General features: G+C 32.6%; 1 protein-coding gene across 2 annotated transcripts in view; it reads right to left on the reverse strand.

Annotated features, from left to right (window-relative positions):
- Positions 1-4568: 4568 nt before the first annotated feature.
- Positions 4569-17094, reverse strand: part of LOC122271554 (uncharacterized) — an 88617-nt gene continuing 76091 nt past the window's right edge. The window contains exons 1-3 of one of the 2 annotated variants that reach the window (XM_043053269.2): positions 12670-12818; positions 9932-10030; positions 4569-5320 (exon numbers count right to left, since the gene is read on the reverse strand). In XM_043053269.2, coding sequence (XP_042909203.1) covers positions 4751-5320; positions 9932-10030; positions 12670-12672 — 672 coding nt within the window. In that variant the 5' untranslated portion in view covers positions 12673-12818 and the 3' untranslated portion in view covers positions 4569-4750. Of the gene's footprint in view, positions 5321-9931; positions 10032-12669; positions 12819-17094 lie in introns of those variants that run through there. The other variant, XM_071178018.1, reaches the window with a different exon arrangement.

Raw genomic sequence — 17094 nt, forward strand, 5'->3', positions numbered from 1 at the left:
TTAATAAATCTATTATACATTAATTATCTATCTTGTCAAAAAATCTTGTCTTGTCTTGTTATATGAAATACAAACACGTATTGTATATATATTGTTAAAAAAAACTGATGAATTTTTATTTTTGAGCTGGTGACTAAGCACTGAATATAGGAATATCAAGTAAGTGAACAATCATAATCATAAAAGTTGAAACAAAGTCTAAAAAAAGGCAATAACAAAATAATCATTACTAAAAAAAAAAAATCAAAAACTAATTTACGCGTCAATTTTTTTAAATTTAAATAAATGCCTTTTCAGAAACAATAAATGAGGCTTTAAGCATGTCTTTATAGGGCAACATCCTTTAATTTCTATTTAATTTAGTTTAATTCCTGTTATATTTTCAAATTCATAAACTTACAATTTTGTATGTAAATTTCCATAGTAAGTCAGTTTTATGTTAATTGGGTACTTGTAACTAATAATCACATGGTTGTGTCGAATCACCTGGTTGCAGGGCTGGATTACCCATTAGGCTAGACTAGGCCATAGCCTAGGGCTCCCAATGATTAGGGGTCCCCTTAAATTTTTTTTTTTGAAAATAAATTAAAAAAAATTAAGAAAAACAATGATATATATGAAAAACAATGAAAAAATATCAATTTTTAGTTCTAATTTAACAAAATAAAGTAAAATTTAATTTATTATTATTTATTTTAAGTTTAAATATGCTTTCTTAAAAGAAAAGATAGATAAACACTTTTATATTTGAATAAATAAAAAATATACGAGAAAAAAATTTAATCTAAGGGCCCCAAAAATTTGAATGGCCTAGGGCCCCGAGTATGCTTAATCCGACCCTACCTGGTTGTGCATGGTATATTTAAACTACTGCTTAAGACTTGGATTTGTAATCATGCTAAATAAATTTTCGGATTACTTTTAATTGCATGTCTGCAAGGGACGCTCAGAATTACGCGTTTGTGGCTAACCTGATTGGCTGACGCACGCACGACATTGCTTGAAAGTATTCAATTATACTGAGTCACGTTGCTTAATCAATATTAAATCAACATTTTTGACTTAATATTTTTGTTTCTTCATTTCTTTACCCTATTATCCGGATCTAATACAGTTTTACAAAATAAATGTAAGTATTACTTCGTTTCAGGAGGCGAGTGATGGTTAATCAAATACTGTAATACACTGATAAAAAAGTTTTTACAAAATGTGTCAAAATAGCTAAATAATACAATAAAAAAATCATCATTTTAAAGTTCATAAAATCTTCAAAAATGTTATCTCTTTAAAGTTCATAATTTATAAAAACTGATTTAAAAATAAAGAAGAAATAGTATGCAACAGTTTCAGAGTTGTTTTTAATGCGCAACGTAAAATTTTAAAACGAAAAATGAATGAATAAATATATAAAAGAATAAATCTATGCATTTCGAAAGAAAGTTTAATAATATAGATTTTTCAATTTAAAAATACTTAAAAATAATGTTTTTCAATATAGATGAATTAAAGAAGAAAACGAGTTTTAAATAAATATTTATTTTTCAGCAAACATTTAACTAAAATAGAACAATTTAACGAAACATTTAAGAATAGAACAATTTAACTAAAATAGAACAATAGAAAGACCCGTCTTCGCTTTTGTGACTTGCTTACATAACTTCAAAAGCTTCCTAACTTTTCCTGGACTTGGGCGAGCAAATATGGTTAGAACAACCTACCACGAATTCGGAAGTTTTTGGTTCTAATATTGCCGGCAGCCAACGAACATCTTTTCGAATTTAATTATTTGCTTCGGGGCTATTTTGACTAAATTTTGATCAGCTCTTTTTTTTTACTGGGTAAAAAGTATTAGTATTGTAGTAGCAAATACCTAACATACTAATAAAGGTATATTATATGTTTTTAAAGTTCTGAGAAGATTTTTAAAATATCACTGATGACATGTGAACTAATGAGTTTCTGATGATATGTGAAATGCAGACTTTAAACGTCTACTTAATTTCTGACTTCGATTACTTTCCATAGCATACAAAAACTTAATAAAATGTTTTTAAATCAGATATTTCACGGAATGAATATGTTGCATTTTTAAAAATTATTTTTTAAAGAAGAAATAGAGCGGACACTTTGAGAATTTTTTTAAATTTTTTGAAAAGAGCGAATCTCTTAAAACTGGATTTATGTTAAAATATGTGCGCCAAATTTTCTGAAAATGCCCACATTTGTTCAAATATGCTCAAAGAATGTCTTTAAATGGAATTTTTCCTTCAAAACAACATGATATTTCCACAGTACAAGTTAAGGAAGCAATAGAGCGGACACTTTGTGAATTTTTTGAAATTTTTTGAAAAGAGCGATTCTCTTAAAACTGGTTTCATGTTGAAATATGCACGTCAAATTTTCTGAAAATGCCTACATTTGTCCAAATATGCTCAAAGAATGTCTTTAAATGAGATTTTTCCTTCAAAACAACATGATATTTCCACAGTCCAAGTAAAAGAAGCAATAGAGCGGACACTTTGTGATTTTTTTGAAATTTTTTGAAAAGAGCGATTCTCTTAAATCTGGCTTCATGTTAAAATATGTGCGCCAAATTTTCTGAAAATGCCCACATTTGTCCAAATATGCTGAAAGAATGTTTTTAAATGAGATTTTTCCTTCAAAACAACATGATATTTCCACAGTCCATGTTAAAGAAGCAATAGAGCGGACACTTTGTGAATTTTTTGAAATTTTTTGAAATGAGCGAATCTCTTAAAACTGGTTTCATGTTAAAATATGTGCGACAAATTTTCTGAAAATGCCCATATTAACCCAAAAGTGCTCGAAGAATGTCTTTGAATGACATTTTGTTTTTACCAAAACATGATACTTCAGCAGTACATATAAAAAAAGCAATAGAGCAGACACTTTGTAATTTTTTTTAATTTTTTGAAAAGAGCGAATCTGTTAAAACTGGTTTCATGCTGAAATATGTGTGCTAAATTTTTAGAAAATGACCATATTAGGTGAAAAGTAATCAAAGATTGTTTTTAAATGAGATTTAATTTTTCAAAACAACATATTTCCACAGTCCATATTAAAGAGGAAGTAGAGCGGACACTTTGTGAATTTTTTTAAATTTTTTGAAAAGAGCGAATCTATTAAAATTGATTTCATGTTAAAATATGTGCGTCAAATTTTCTGAAAATGCCCATATTTGTCAAATGTGCTCAAAGAATTTCCTTAAATTAGATTTTTTTTAAAAACCAAAACATGATATTTTCACAATCCATATTAAAGATGCAATAGAGCGGACACTTTGAGAATTTTTTCTATATTTTTTGAAAAGAGCGAATCTCTTAAAACTGGTTTCATGTTAAAACATGGGCGTCAAATTTTCAGAAAATGCCCACATTTTTCGAAAAGTAACCAAGGAACGTCTTCAAATCAGACTTTATTTTTTTTACCAAAACATGATATTTCAGCAGTACATATTAAAAAGAATTTTTAAAAATGCAGCATATTCTCCCCCCCTCCAATTATATGTCTGTTTAATTGTTTTCCGGAAAGTAATAGAAATTTCGACAGTTTTTGTTAACTGTTAATAGTACATTTAATTATAGCAAATGTTTATTTTCTCTTCTCAACAATTTTTGTTAATTGTTAGATTGGTATATTTAATTTTAACACATGTTTATTTTAATTTATTTCATATCTGTAAGTTTGTTTTCTGCTTTTCTTCTTACGTGTTAAACTCAATTAAAATTCCTTTCCTTTTTTTTAGAGGCACAGAAGCATTATAAAGAGCGTTTTTATAATTTTTTTCTTCGAATAATTATTGTTCATTTTGGATTGTGTCCTTCCCTGTCGTATTTGAGTGAGTCCCGATAAGAATCTTTACGTTTTTCCATCAACTGTTTTGATTATTTTTCTAATATATATATATATATATATACAGTCCCTGGCCATATTATTAGTTATCAGGTGATACTCTATAACAGCTTTTACTCGGATGAAACCGGTTTGCAATTGTTTACGTTCCTCTATCAATGGGTTTACATTGTCATGCAATACGTTAAATAAGAAATACAAATAAGAAGTATATAAAAACAATCTCCGGAATAAAAACCNTATATATATATATATATATGAGTAGTAGAAATAAGCAGGTTTTACGTATTTATTGAAACATTTTTTAAAAGAGCTAACACTTGAGTGACACAAAATCGTTGTGCTCCTCAATAAAAGTTAGGGAAAATCGTGCAAAAGTAAATCAGTATATGCTTCATCTTAGGGAATAATGGAAATCTTAGTAATAGTAATTGATCTAATAAATAGGGGCTAGGGAAATAGTCTTTCCCACGAATTAGTTAAAGGGAAAAAAGTCAAGCTGCTAATTATTGCATACTTGAACCAAAAATAGATTAGAAAACATGATGTGAATTTCAAAGTGTGAGAAGGCGTTTTGTTTCGAATAATAAATTAAGAAAGGGATTTACAGAATAGGAATAACATAAAAAGATGAATAGAAGCTTTTTATGTTACATATATATTATTAGTGTATTTTTCATTTATTACAGAAATATAATCATATCATTTATTAATTCAGTAACAAGTTTAATTGGGAAAACAAATAATATAAAATTACAATGGCCCAATTTTTTTAAAATCAATTTTCAAACAAATAATAAGTCAAGTTAGATAAATAATTTATTAAAATTTATTTTCAATTTCGAGACAGGTAATGCAGATTATGTGCATGAGTGAGTTATTTTCTTGAGTTAACTGACTCTTTTCCTGCTTCCATGACTGTGTGGTCATCAAGTGGCAGAAATGGAGGCTCGACTTGCAAAGTTTTATCAGTAACATCACTTACAAAATTTTCATGCTGTTCAAAATTTCTACCATCATCCAAATGTTGATTTTCCAACTGTTCGCTACCATCTACTGAGTTTTGGTTCATGAAAGCTTCACTTTCACGTTCAAATCCATCTTTGCTTAGAACATTTTCATTAAAATGGTTACTCTCCGGAACGAAAGTGACGTGAGGAGCTTGAGCCGAGTACATGAATCCCGGGACGAAAATACTGTGGAAATTTTTTTTGGCAATTTCCATAAATCTGTTGGGTTCTTGCTGAGAAAGACCGGGTTCGTTGCTGATGACATTGACTCGGTAGCCGTCGCTGTCGGCAATGTAGTTGACCACCCTCATTCGGCCATCGCCTATGCGAAGACCATAGGATCCAACTTTATTCCCATGCCTGTCTCCAGTTTCTCTTCTAAAAGATCCGCCAGATGAGTGGTCTTCGTTGTAACCAAAGGCATAATCTCCTAAATTCTTTGGGAAATAAAAATTTTAAAATAGAGCAATTAGTGTCATTTCTAAATAAAAGGAAAAGGATTTCCGAAGTAGAGAAAACAATGCAAAACTGTTAAAATAAGGTAGAATTTCAACACATAAAGCTGTGCGGTGAAAACTTCTCCCCCCAGATATTTTTTTTGTTGATAAAAACGAGCGCATAATAATAATATCCTTCAAGTTTTTTGCAATATTGTAGCGTGTCTACCACTACAAAATTCCAATTCACTAGTATAAGGCATGTAAGCTCGATTCCATGGTGGGGTACCTTTTCATAGATGAAGGTTGACGTTGTTGATTACTCTTCGCCCCACATTGGTGACCTTCGGACGTCTACCTTGGCAGAAAGTGCCACCTCTATCTGTACACGCCTACTTCGATGGATGGTCCATATTGAACAGTTGACTTGGTACACGTGACTGCGTCATTATCCACCTCCTCGCGTTGTTGCTACTCAGTCTCGATCACAAGCAACGTATTCACTTGACTGCTAAAGGTAACACAGGAGCGACCTCGAACTTAATACAGCTCTCAAAATCAGCATTCGAAAGAACGGTGACCTTAATACAGCTCTCCCGGCTTCTCACAAAACAGCATTGAAACAGCTAGTAGTATCCATGTATTGAATTCTATAACAGATATAATTCTGGCGAGGAAGTACTGTAGTGTGTCTACCACTACAAAATTCCTAATTCACTAGTATAAAAGACATGTTAACTCGATTCTATGGTTAACTCTATTCTATGGTTCATAGATAAAGGTTGTCAATAACTACATCCCTCCACAAATCTTATATAACCCATTCTTACAACTCAGTTACCCGGTCTTATGTTACACACACCACCAACACACAGCACTGCACCTATGATACGTGTAAACCATTTATCAGTATGTAGAGCTGTGGTCAGAAAGATATGTGCAAGAGAGTGCAAGTTAGGCAGAAATAATTTAAGTCTATGGAATTAGAATAGATTGATAGAATAATAATAGTGGGCGTATTTGCTGCATTTTTTTCCTTTTCTTTTCTCTCTCTTCTTTTATTCTTTCTTATTTTTTCCTCTTTATGGTTTCGGTAGGTTATCATAGTTTTGGAGGAAACTTATTAGTTTAATTATCTTAATCTTAAGCATCGTGTTTTTAGTAATTGATGTTTTCCAGGGAATCAGAAATAACGGTTTTGGTTTTTTGCATGATATGAAGGATGTTTATGGTAGAATATGAATTGAATAAGGATAAATTTGACATTTTATTAAGTTTGCACCATGTTATGGTTTAAAGTACCGATAGTATGGTTTAAAGCTAAACGGAATTTCAAAGCCTAACGAAGCAAAAGCAAATTGCGAAGGAAAAAATACGGAATGGTTTATGGGATAGAGTGCTCATTATTCAATGAAATAACCCAGGTCCGAATCTGGTCAATAGTAGTTTTCACACCAATCAAAAGGTAGCATAGAGATATCTTCAGTTGTAGACAGAACATGGGTGATAGACTCCTTTTCATCAGGGTCATTATGTGAGTTAGTAAAATTCTGAAGTAATGGGTAAAATTATAATGACATTTTCAAATTTGTACTTATTAATGTTCAAAATTTTACTTTATTAAAAGTATTCTAAAGAATATCCAATTGCTACAAATAATGTGAAATATTTATAAATGCATATAGAAAATTGAGACTGACCAATACACTTGTTGTTATTGTCGTAAGCCATTAAGGCATAGGGGATGCGATTGTTTTTGTTTTCTAGTGGCGCCATCTATGGCCAAGAATTAGGCTTCTACCGCATCCGTTTATAGGAAGGGTCCATTCATTCATCCACAGATCGTAATTTTGACCTGAACCAGAGAACGATCAATCTACAATCCAGTACCCCAGAGGTAGGATTTGTTATGGCAACATGGAGGACTTTGTGATCCGACAGACATGCACCAGTCACCATTTACTACTCTGGGAGTCATCGGATGGCTGGATTCGAACTTCCGTTCACAGGGACGTGAGTCCAACATCCTACCAGCCAGGCTATCCCGTCCCACCAATACACTTAAATTAAATAATAAGGCATTGGAGGAAAAATTATTTTTCGATTAAACACCTTAAAATCCTTTTTTATTCAGGACATTGAGCATTTCTCCTTATGTTGCTTAGTGCTTGACATGTTAAGCTAGACTTTACGGCAGTATAGTGCAATTTTTTGTTGGCCAATAGTAGCACTTTTAAAAACATGTGGCCATTTGCTTCTCTTTCAAAAATTGAAACTTCTTAACTGATACGATTATTATTAATGTAAAATATTTCTCAAAGTATTGTAAACACTACTGGAGGGTTCATTTCTAAAACGAAGAAAAATTTTCCTGAACTTTCCTATTTAATGTAACGTTCGTTAAATAAAATTTAGTGTTCATGTTATTGAAAAAAAGTGAGTGAAACATAAAATTTATAACAAATATAAAATGTTGTTGTTACGAAATAAATCTGAATAAATTGTAATCATATAATAACGAAATTATATTTCATTACTTTTAAATATTATTGGCTATAAATTAAAAAAAAAGTAATGTGAAATTAGCTTGAAGGAAATTTTGGATAACAAAATTCAGTTCTTTGAAATTTTGGAACAGTATAAGAAAATTTGAACGTTCCAGGTATGATTACATTTTCCCTCTGTAATAAATAACATGAGAAATTAAAAGCTCGTGTTTTGAGCTTTTTGGCGAAAAAATGGCGATAGGAGGGAAATTAATTAACAAAATTTTAAACGCCGTTTCTTATATTTAGTCGCCCTGTGGACGGTGGTGGTTGTTGATTTTGACCTATATCCGATGAATTCTAATATGTTAACATATATGTTTAAACATCTCACAAAAACAAGTGCAGAAAATCCCCCTCTTGCTTTAGAACTTTCAGAACAACATATTGAATATTTCATTTCAACGTAAAGTCAAAGTATGTAGATGTTACCGTGAATGACCGAAATCAAGAGAATGTCGACTTTCACCAGTGAATGTCAACAATCACATAGTCACTTTGGTGAATGTCCGAAATATTTGCTATATCCAATTCGATATTAATTTATTCGTTGCTATTATTATATTTATTCCATATTTCAATATCTGCTGAGGATAGATTAGGAGAAGCATCAGTGTCAGGAGGAGCGTACTGAGCCTTAAGAAACATTGAAGCAGGGCATACCGGGTAAATGTATACCGGTCAGTGGCACTTAACTAGACCTAATATATATTTCGGACATTTACAAAAGCGACTATGTGATTGTCAACATTCACCGGTGAAAGTCAGCAATCACCCATTTCGATTATTCACACTAACATATATATTGCAGTACCAATTATGTTAAAACGATTACCATACATTCCAGGTCATCAATAAAGGTAAGCGTGCAGTAAAGGGTTGAGGAGAGCAACTAACTTGCAATGAAGCAGTCCGATATGCTTCTCAACTAAAGTGATCCATTAGCTTTGAAAGAATCCGTTGTTTTGAGAAACTTTGCGACAATTTACGTCAGTGGTTAACGAGGGGGAAGCTGCAGAGGTAACTGCATAGTTTCAAAGGGATATGTTGTCAATCAGATTACGCTTAATTTGTACTGCAGACGCATCAGAAAGTGAATTTAAGGTAAGCTTTCCTGAAAGCTGATAAGAAGTTAAATTTAATTTAAAATCCATTTAATATGTCTGTTAACAGAGTTGCTTGTCGAGAAAGAAAGATTATTTTACAATAACTGTAAGCACTGAACTTTCGTGCCTTCCGTTTTGAACAGGGTAGTCCACATTCACACAAAACAGGACAACACACAGAGAAACTTCCATGCCTTGAGCGGGATTCAAACCCGCAGGCCTTGCAATCAAGCATGCTAACCACTCGGCTACCTGTCCGGCTCGAAGAGAATATCAAATTTTACATTCTAACTTTTACCGTTTATTTTCAACTAATTTTTCATATCGTCGGTGACAATGATGTCTTTTATATATATTATTATTGTATTATTTAATATTTTATCTATGTATTGCTCCATCTGTTCTTACATCAAATGCAAAGCCTTGACTCTATAGAGAGACAGAGCATTCGAAATTGTATCATAATATTTGAGAGAAAGATTTTGCGGAGTATACTTGGTGGTGTAAATGAAAACAATAACAGGAGAAGGAGATTCAACTTTGAACCGCACAAGATTTATAAACAACCCGATATTATTAAATACTTAAAAAATAAATAGAATAAATTGGATGGCCCACGTGATTTGAATGCGTGATGACAATACAATAAAAAAAATGCTGCTTTTTAAACCCACTGGAACAAGAAAGTGGGGAAGGCCGCGGTTGAGATGGTCTGACGCGGTGGAGTCTGATTTTCTTGCAATTAATGAAAAGAATTGGAGATCAAAGATAAATCGGAAGTCCTTATGGTGAAATCTTCAGAGGAAGTCATTGGCCCACATTGGGCTGTCTGATCAACTATGATTATATTATATTATATTATATTATATTATATTATATTATATTATTTCCTTCAACTGAATATCACTTTTTATAAAGTAAAAGGGAAACAATTGCTAAAACTTCGAATAAATACTTACACTTTCACTTCTGTATTGATCGCTGAAGCCTGAAATCTGTTGTTGGGCATTGATTGCTTGATAAAGACAGAGAAAAGTACAGACAGTCAACCTGAATATCTGAAGAATAAAAAACGCACACCCATTTAAGCAGAAATCAAAATGAATGTAACTGATATTTGACCAAACAGTTGCGTTGCCAGAGTAATTATCAGCGTTGTTTATTAATTTATTTTTGTCATTCTTCCAAAAATTACGATAACATTTTAATTTAAGCAATTAAAACAAATTGAATAACCTTGAAAATAATCACCGTCATTTTGCTCGGATGTAGAGAAAAGCCTCCATTATTATTTTAATCGGCTTTTTAGGCTTATTATAGTGAGCTCACAAACTTTTTAGGCTAATTAGAAATTATTTCACACTGTTCACAATAAGGCCAGAGTAATGAAAGCCTATTGTAAATAACCTTATTGGAAGGTATGTTAAAATATAACCTTAAGCAAAATTTAGTCTAAGTCATTTTTCGCTCATTTCCTATTGAGTCTAAGTGCGTATAGGCTGATTGTACTAAGCATTATATTATTAGACAAATTAGAAAAGATTGATGACGTTTTCAATGAGTCTGGCGCATTGCAAGAAGCCCGAAACTTTGTAAAGAGTCTGATTTTCGATTAGACCACAGCTCCCAATGAGGTGACTCTGGTTCGAATCCTATTAATGGCTGGTCGATATGAATTCTGATTCCGACTCACACCGACCACAGAGCTGTAGTAAAACATCCGCACGGGGCATGGGTTAGTTGGATTCCAACAGTGAGAGGTTTTCCTTTCCATGTAATGCAAATGTGGGATATTTCCATAAAAAAAGTCTTCCCCGAAGGCTAATCTGTCTTATTGCTTGATATATATCTGTCATTGAATACCCGACCCAATTTTGGATTTACGACTACTAGTGTTCAACTCCGTAGCCTTGTAATTCTGTACCATTTCAGAAGACAAAGAAACTCCTGGATCAGTACCCCCAGAGGTATTGATTTGTTAGGAGAACATGGAGGACTTTGCGACTCGACAGCTTTAACGTGCATAAGTCATCATTTACTACACGGGGAACCTTCGACCATCGGGGATCGAACCATTGACCTCTTGGACATGGCTCCAGTGCCCTACCAACCAGGCTATCCCGGCCTCCCATTGTTTTATAATTTATTTTATAACCGTCGTTGAACAGCCAACCCAATTTTACGGGTTTATGACTACTAATAACAAGCATGAGCCCGTCACGGCCCCGTAAGGGGGCATCCGGGGGGCACTCCGAAAGTTCGAAGTGAGCGTAACAGTTCAATTACATGAGCAAAATTATTCAAAATTTTCGAATTAGAGTTTTAACAAATAGGTAGAATATTAAATTTGAAATCCAGAAAACAGTGCTACTTATAAATAAATTAAATGCAAACAAATATTACAGAAAATAAACAGTAACAATCAGAAGAGATATTGATGTCGCATCTTCAGTAGGGGTGCAAAGTTAATAAAAGAAACAATTTCACATAGAAAATAAAGGATGTTTGTAACTCGGAATATAACTACGGCTGGCACAACAATACTAAAGGTATCAAATTCCCGGAAATTTTTTTTTTTAAAAAGAAAACAAAACTGACATATATATATAAAAACTCTAGAAACACAAGTGATTAAAATTTTCAAAATGAGGAATCACATAGGGGCAGAGTTTGACAAAAGCATGAAACTAAAGCACAGAAAAAAAAACATTTTAAAAGAAAATTCAAGAAAAAATCAAACCATAACAGTTAAATTAATAAGCCGTGATTTAAAGTGTATCTTTCCTAACAAGAGGCAGCAAAAGGCCATCAGGATTCAGGGAGGTGCCTTGTTACTAAACAATTTTCTTATTATTTCCTCAATTCCTTTTTTTATTTTAGGGTTTGACCAATGCTCATAGGTGGTTTTTGAATGAAAAAATTTCGCTCTAATGTGCTTAAAATTTGTACACTGGATTAAAATATGTTCTCAATCCTCAACAAGCTGACAGGTACTGCACAGCTGAGCTCAGTGGTAGACGTAGTTATGGTCATTAGTAGTTATGACTACTAATGTTCAACTCCGTAACCTTGTCATTTTGAACCCAATCCAGAAAACAAGGGAACTCCTAGATCGAGTATTGGGAGAAATTTGCCTTCGTGGAGAACTTTTTGATAGAGATAACCCGCATTTGCGTTATATGGAGGAGAAGACCACGAGAATCTCCCACGGCTAGCCTAACGGCAAGGGAACTCTAACTCATGATCCGTCTACCACTGAGGAAATTTCACGTCAGCACTGTGGTCGATGCAAGCCGGATGCGGATTTCGTATCGACTGGGATTCGAACCCGGTTCGCCTCATTGGAAGGCGAACGCTCTATCCCCTGAGCCATTGCGGCTCCCTATAGCTTTATACAAGAGTTCACTTGTTTTCTGGGTTGGATTCAAAATTATTAAGCTACTAATACTCTAAGAATAGTAGAACTTAGATTTTATCGGATGTTCAGTGCCGGTTATAAAATAAAATAAAATTAGCCTATAGAATATATGCTTTTTTAGATTTATTTCCTCCACTCTATATTATATTCATTGGCACTCATGAATGATTTACTATTGTAAAGTAATCTTTTAAAACAGGTACTTAATGAAATACTTATTTTCTAAACTCATTATTTAAACAGGTACTTATTTCAAAATTTTAAAAGTATTATACTGACCATCTTGAAGTGCTTCACTTGTGTCTAATCAAACATACTATTCTTGGAAAAGAGTTACAAAAAATTGCTTTTATATTCAAGAAATTATTCAGTTCAATGAAAACCTTCGAAGTGTCCTTCTTTCGTTCTCTTCTCATTGTTTTAAATATAGAATCATTTTTCACTGGCAGTCCCTATCGAAGATAATTCCATTATTTGGTTACGTTAAATTCGATATACCAAACACAAACTCAATTTATTGAATTTCGCTGAGGCATAAAAGAAAAATCAAAATCTTGTTTTCTAGTTGAAAATTTCCCTTAAGTGTATGTGTATTCTTAAGTTAAAAATGTAGGCAAAATGGAAAATTATTAACCGATACCATAAATCGCCACATGGAAATCTTTTTGTAGTGCGTGGTCAGTTTGAAGTTTATATTTTAGTTAGTATGTTTTTACCAACTTTTGGTTTCTTGTTTATAGCGATGAAATCTTAAAAATAAATTTTAGACCACTTGCCAAATAGCTACGGCACTTAAATTTGAAGTAAAGTTGAGTGCAGGATGATTATACAAGTAGCAATTTTTTTCTCACAGCTACAAGCATAATTTATCTCGTTATTATAGCAAAAGTTAATCGAAATTTCGGCCATTTTCTGATTTCCTAGAGTGATCTTGTAGCAATAAATTACAAACGAAAAAGAGTCTTTTAGAACTATCTGTGCCAAAAATATATATCAATAAGCTTGTAACTTGTATCAATTATTTTGGTTATCATATGCAATAACTGAGCAAATTTTGTAAGCCTATCTGAAATATTTATGTTGATATAGACATTTTCATAAAAATACTCACTTTTTTTGCCTTGCTTTTTCTCATTTTATATGTAAAAATATTCATTAAAATTAAACAAAATTTTTGGAGTAATTTTTAATGAATAGCAAAAATTTTATTAGAAAAATATTCGTTAAATATCCTGCAGTGTATAAGTATTTAAAATAACCCTTTCAAAATGCGCGTTCGATGAAAACGTTAAAGGTTTTTTTTTCTTCTTCATAATTTTGTAAAACTGTTTTTCTTTGTAATCGGTATATTTTTATTAGCCAGAAAAATCATTCGTTAGGATTCTTCTGCGACAAAGTGAATAAGGAAAATGAATAAAAGTATTTATTTGAAAAATATATATTTGCCTCCTATTTAAACGGTATTTTAATTTTTATTATTTTGATTATAGGGATAGTTAATATACATTCATTGGAGTTACCTTCAACTAGTTCAAAACGATTAAACAATTTATATTTTATTATCCCAACTTCTTTGATACAGTATTTAAAAACGTAAATAAGTTATAATTAGATTTTGATAAGTTAAATTTGTTTTTATAATAAATTTTGCGTAACAGTATGAACAGATGCATTTATTGTTGTTGTTGTTGGTAATTTACGTCGTACTAGAGCTGCACAATGGGCTATTGGCGACGGTCTGGGAAGCAGGATGATCCGAAGACATGCCATCACAATTTTGATCCTCTGCGGAGGAGATGGCACTTCCGCTTCGGTAGCCCGACGACCTGCGCGCGAAGTCGAGCATTTTACGGTAGCACAGTGTAACGAGGACCAATACCGCACACCCTCGGTCCCTGCGAAGACTGATCCAAGTGGTCACCCACCCGCACACTGACCGCAGCGAGTGATTCTTGACTTCGGTGATCTGCTGGGAACTGTGTCTTAACGGCACAGATGTATTTAAAGTAACTATCAAAAATAACTGTTTAAAATTGCTAGGAAGTACTAGGCATTAATCTTTCTTCCACCAGTAAATGATGTCATCCTTGGAAACGAGGGAGGGGGTTCGTGAAATATCTATACAGTTTATGACAAGGGGCAAAGAGGTGACAACAAGATGTATGACAACATGCATTTTCGTTAAAATAAAAATACTTCAAGTCAGCAGATTAAATATTTATGTGCAATTTTTTTTCTATATTTTTTTCATCAAAATGAATACAATGCTTATGCCATGAAATTGGAAAAGTGATTTAAAATATAGTGCTTTGTTTCTGAACTGCTGGTATATGTTTTTGCAACTTAGCATGATATGTAACTGAGGGGGAGGGGTATGGGGAAATGTGACTTTATGTGACCTAGAGGAGGAGGGAGTTAAAAATATTTTTTATAAAAGTGCGTCAACTTTTAAGAATAACTATTTATTATCAAAACTCTCCTTGACGAAAAACATTTTATGTCTTCTTAAAGTAACCAAAGATACATTTTTTTACTTTTTTCTTAAAGGAAGCCAATTTATGGATCAAGTTATAATGATAATCGAGCAAAATTATTAAGTTTAAATTTCACCCTAACAGAACGGTTAATAGAATACAACATTTAAATATCTTGAATAAATGTAAATTTATCGTCACGCGGAAATGAAAAGGGTTGTCTAATGGTATCGATCCGGGAGAAACAAAACCCTTTAGCCTCTAAATAATTTTCATAACTTCAAAGCAAATCTTTTCAGATTCCTAAAAAGTCGATTCTATTGTCCTAAGACGTTCCTACTTTAATAGTAAAAAAGTAACTTAAAATACGCAATGCAACGAGAGAAACGCCTCATGGAATAATTCTGTTTTACCAACAGTTGTCATTTGAAATTTAAAATATAGAAAAAGTAAATTCGGCTAAACTTACAGTAAACCAAAGTAAGTTTCAAATAATGTAAAAGTACTTTCAAAATATCAAAATGCAATCAAATTGTGGTAGGATAAATTTGGATTATGCAGTAGAGAGTAATTCTGACATAAATTCTTTGTATTTTGATATTTTAAAAGCATTTTTTTAACATTTAAAGTTTCGTGGTTTGGTCTACGTTTACCCGAACACACTTTTTCTACATTCGAATATTCAAAATACCTATAGAGCAGAGTTTCTTAACCTGCGGTTCATGGACCCCTTAGGGGTCCATGGGTCATATTTTGGGGGTACACCGACTGCTCCTAATTTTTAAAACGTTTGGATCAATAATATTTAAATAACATTGATCTTTTTTTCTTTCTAAAAGGTGAAAATACATACATATTTGAAACTAGGTGATCGAGATACCCCAAATTCAGTACGGACTGCACACAGCCTTCTAATATCCCTGTCATATTTTTAACATCCTCCACTAACCGGCTTTCAGTTTGTACCATCAGGGGCAATCCCCTAATGACGTCCGCTGTACTATTTTTATTATCCCCTATCAAGCTACGTACATTTGACACCTTGTTCAGGTTACTAGATCTAGAATTTTTTACTAAGAGAAAGCCCAATTTTTGAAATCTGGAACAGTAGACAAACTTGGATTTGGTATTCCACAAAAACCTCTGGTTGAGGCATCTCTCAAAGTTGCATATCATATTGCTAAAAGCAAGAAACAGCATTCTATTGGAGAGCCGTTAATTAAGCCATGTGCGCTGGAGATGGTTGAATTAGTTTGTAGATTGGAACAGAGAAAAAGAAATTGAGGCAATTCCGTTTTCAAATGAAGTGACACATTCAAGAATAGTTGAAATTTCTTGCAATATCTTGAAAAAGATCATAGATGAATTGAAAGTATCACCATTTCCCTTTAGTAAGCAACTGGATGAAACTACAGATATCTCGAATTATAGTCAACTTCTTGTTTTTGTTCGTTACGTGTCTCGTGATACTATCAAAGAAGAATTTTTATTTTGTGAGTCTCTTTTGCAAACTACAAAGGCAGTTGATGTTTTAGCAATGTTAAATGTTTTCTTTACCAAGCACGATTTTGACTGGAAAGAAAAACTTCATTCACTTTGTACGGATGGAGCACCTGTGATGCTTGGCAATAAATCTGGTTTTGCCCTGTTGGTAAAAAAAAGTCTCCTAATGTTCTTGTTACTCATTGTTTTTTACATAAAAATGCGCTGGCTACAAAAATTCTTCCAACCATCTTAAAAGCAGCATTATCAAAAGTTATTAAAACTGTAAATTTTATTAGACGTAGAGCTCTTAATCATCGTCTCTTTAAAAACGCTGTGTCAAGAAATGGACGCAGAACATGAGGTACTTCTGTACCACACGGAATTGCGCTGGCTGTCAAGAGGGCAGGTTTTGAAACAATTTTTCATGTTGAAGATCGAATTATCACTTGTTCTAGAAGAAAAAGATAACTCATTCTTCGAATATTTAAACAAAAACGATTTTACCTATAAATTGGCTTACCTGGCAGATAATTTTAACCACATGAACAATACAAGTCTTTTAATTCAAGGACCCGATATCACCATTATGGATGCAACTGAGAAATTACAAGCATTCTAATTGAAGATGCCACTTTGAAAAAAATAGAATTCAAAATGAGATATATGCAAACTTTTAAATGTTGGACGAAGTGCTTTCTGAAAATGGATCTTGGCAAGATAATTTGTTACTGAATAACTTAAAAAA

The sequence above is a fragment of the Parasteatoda tepidariorum genome, chromosome 2 (genome assembly GCF_043381705.1).
Source record: "Parasteatoda tepidariorum isolate YZ-2023 chromosome 2, CAS_Ptep_4.0, whole genome shotgun sequence".
NCBI lineage: Eukaryota > Metazoa > Arthropoda > Arachnida > Araneae > Theridiidae > Parasteatoda > Parasteatoda tepidariorum.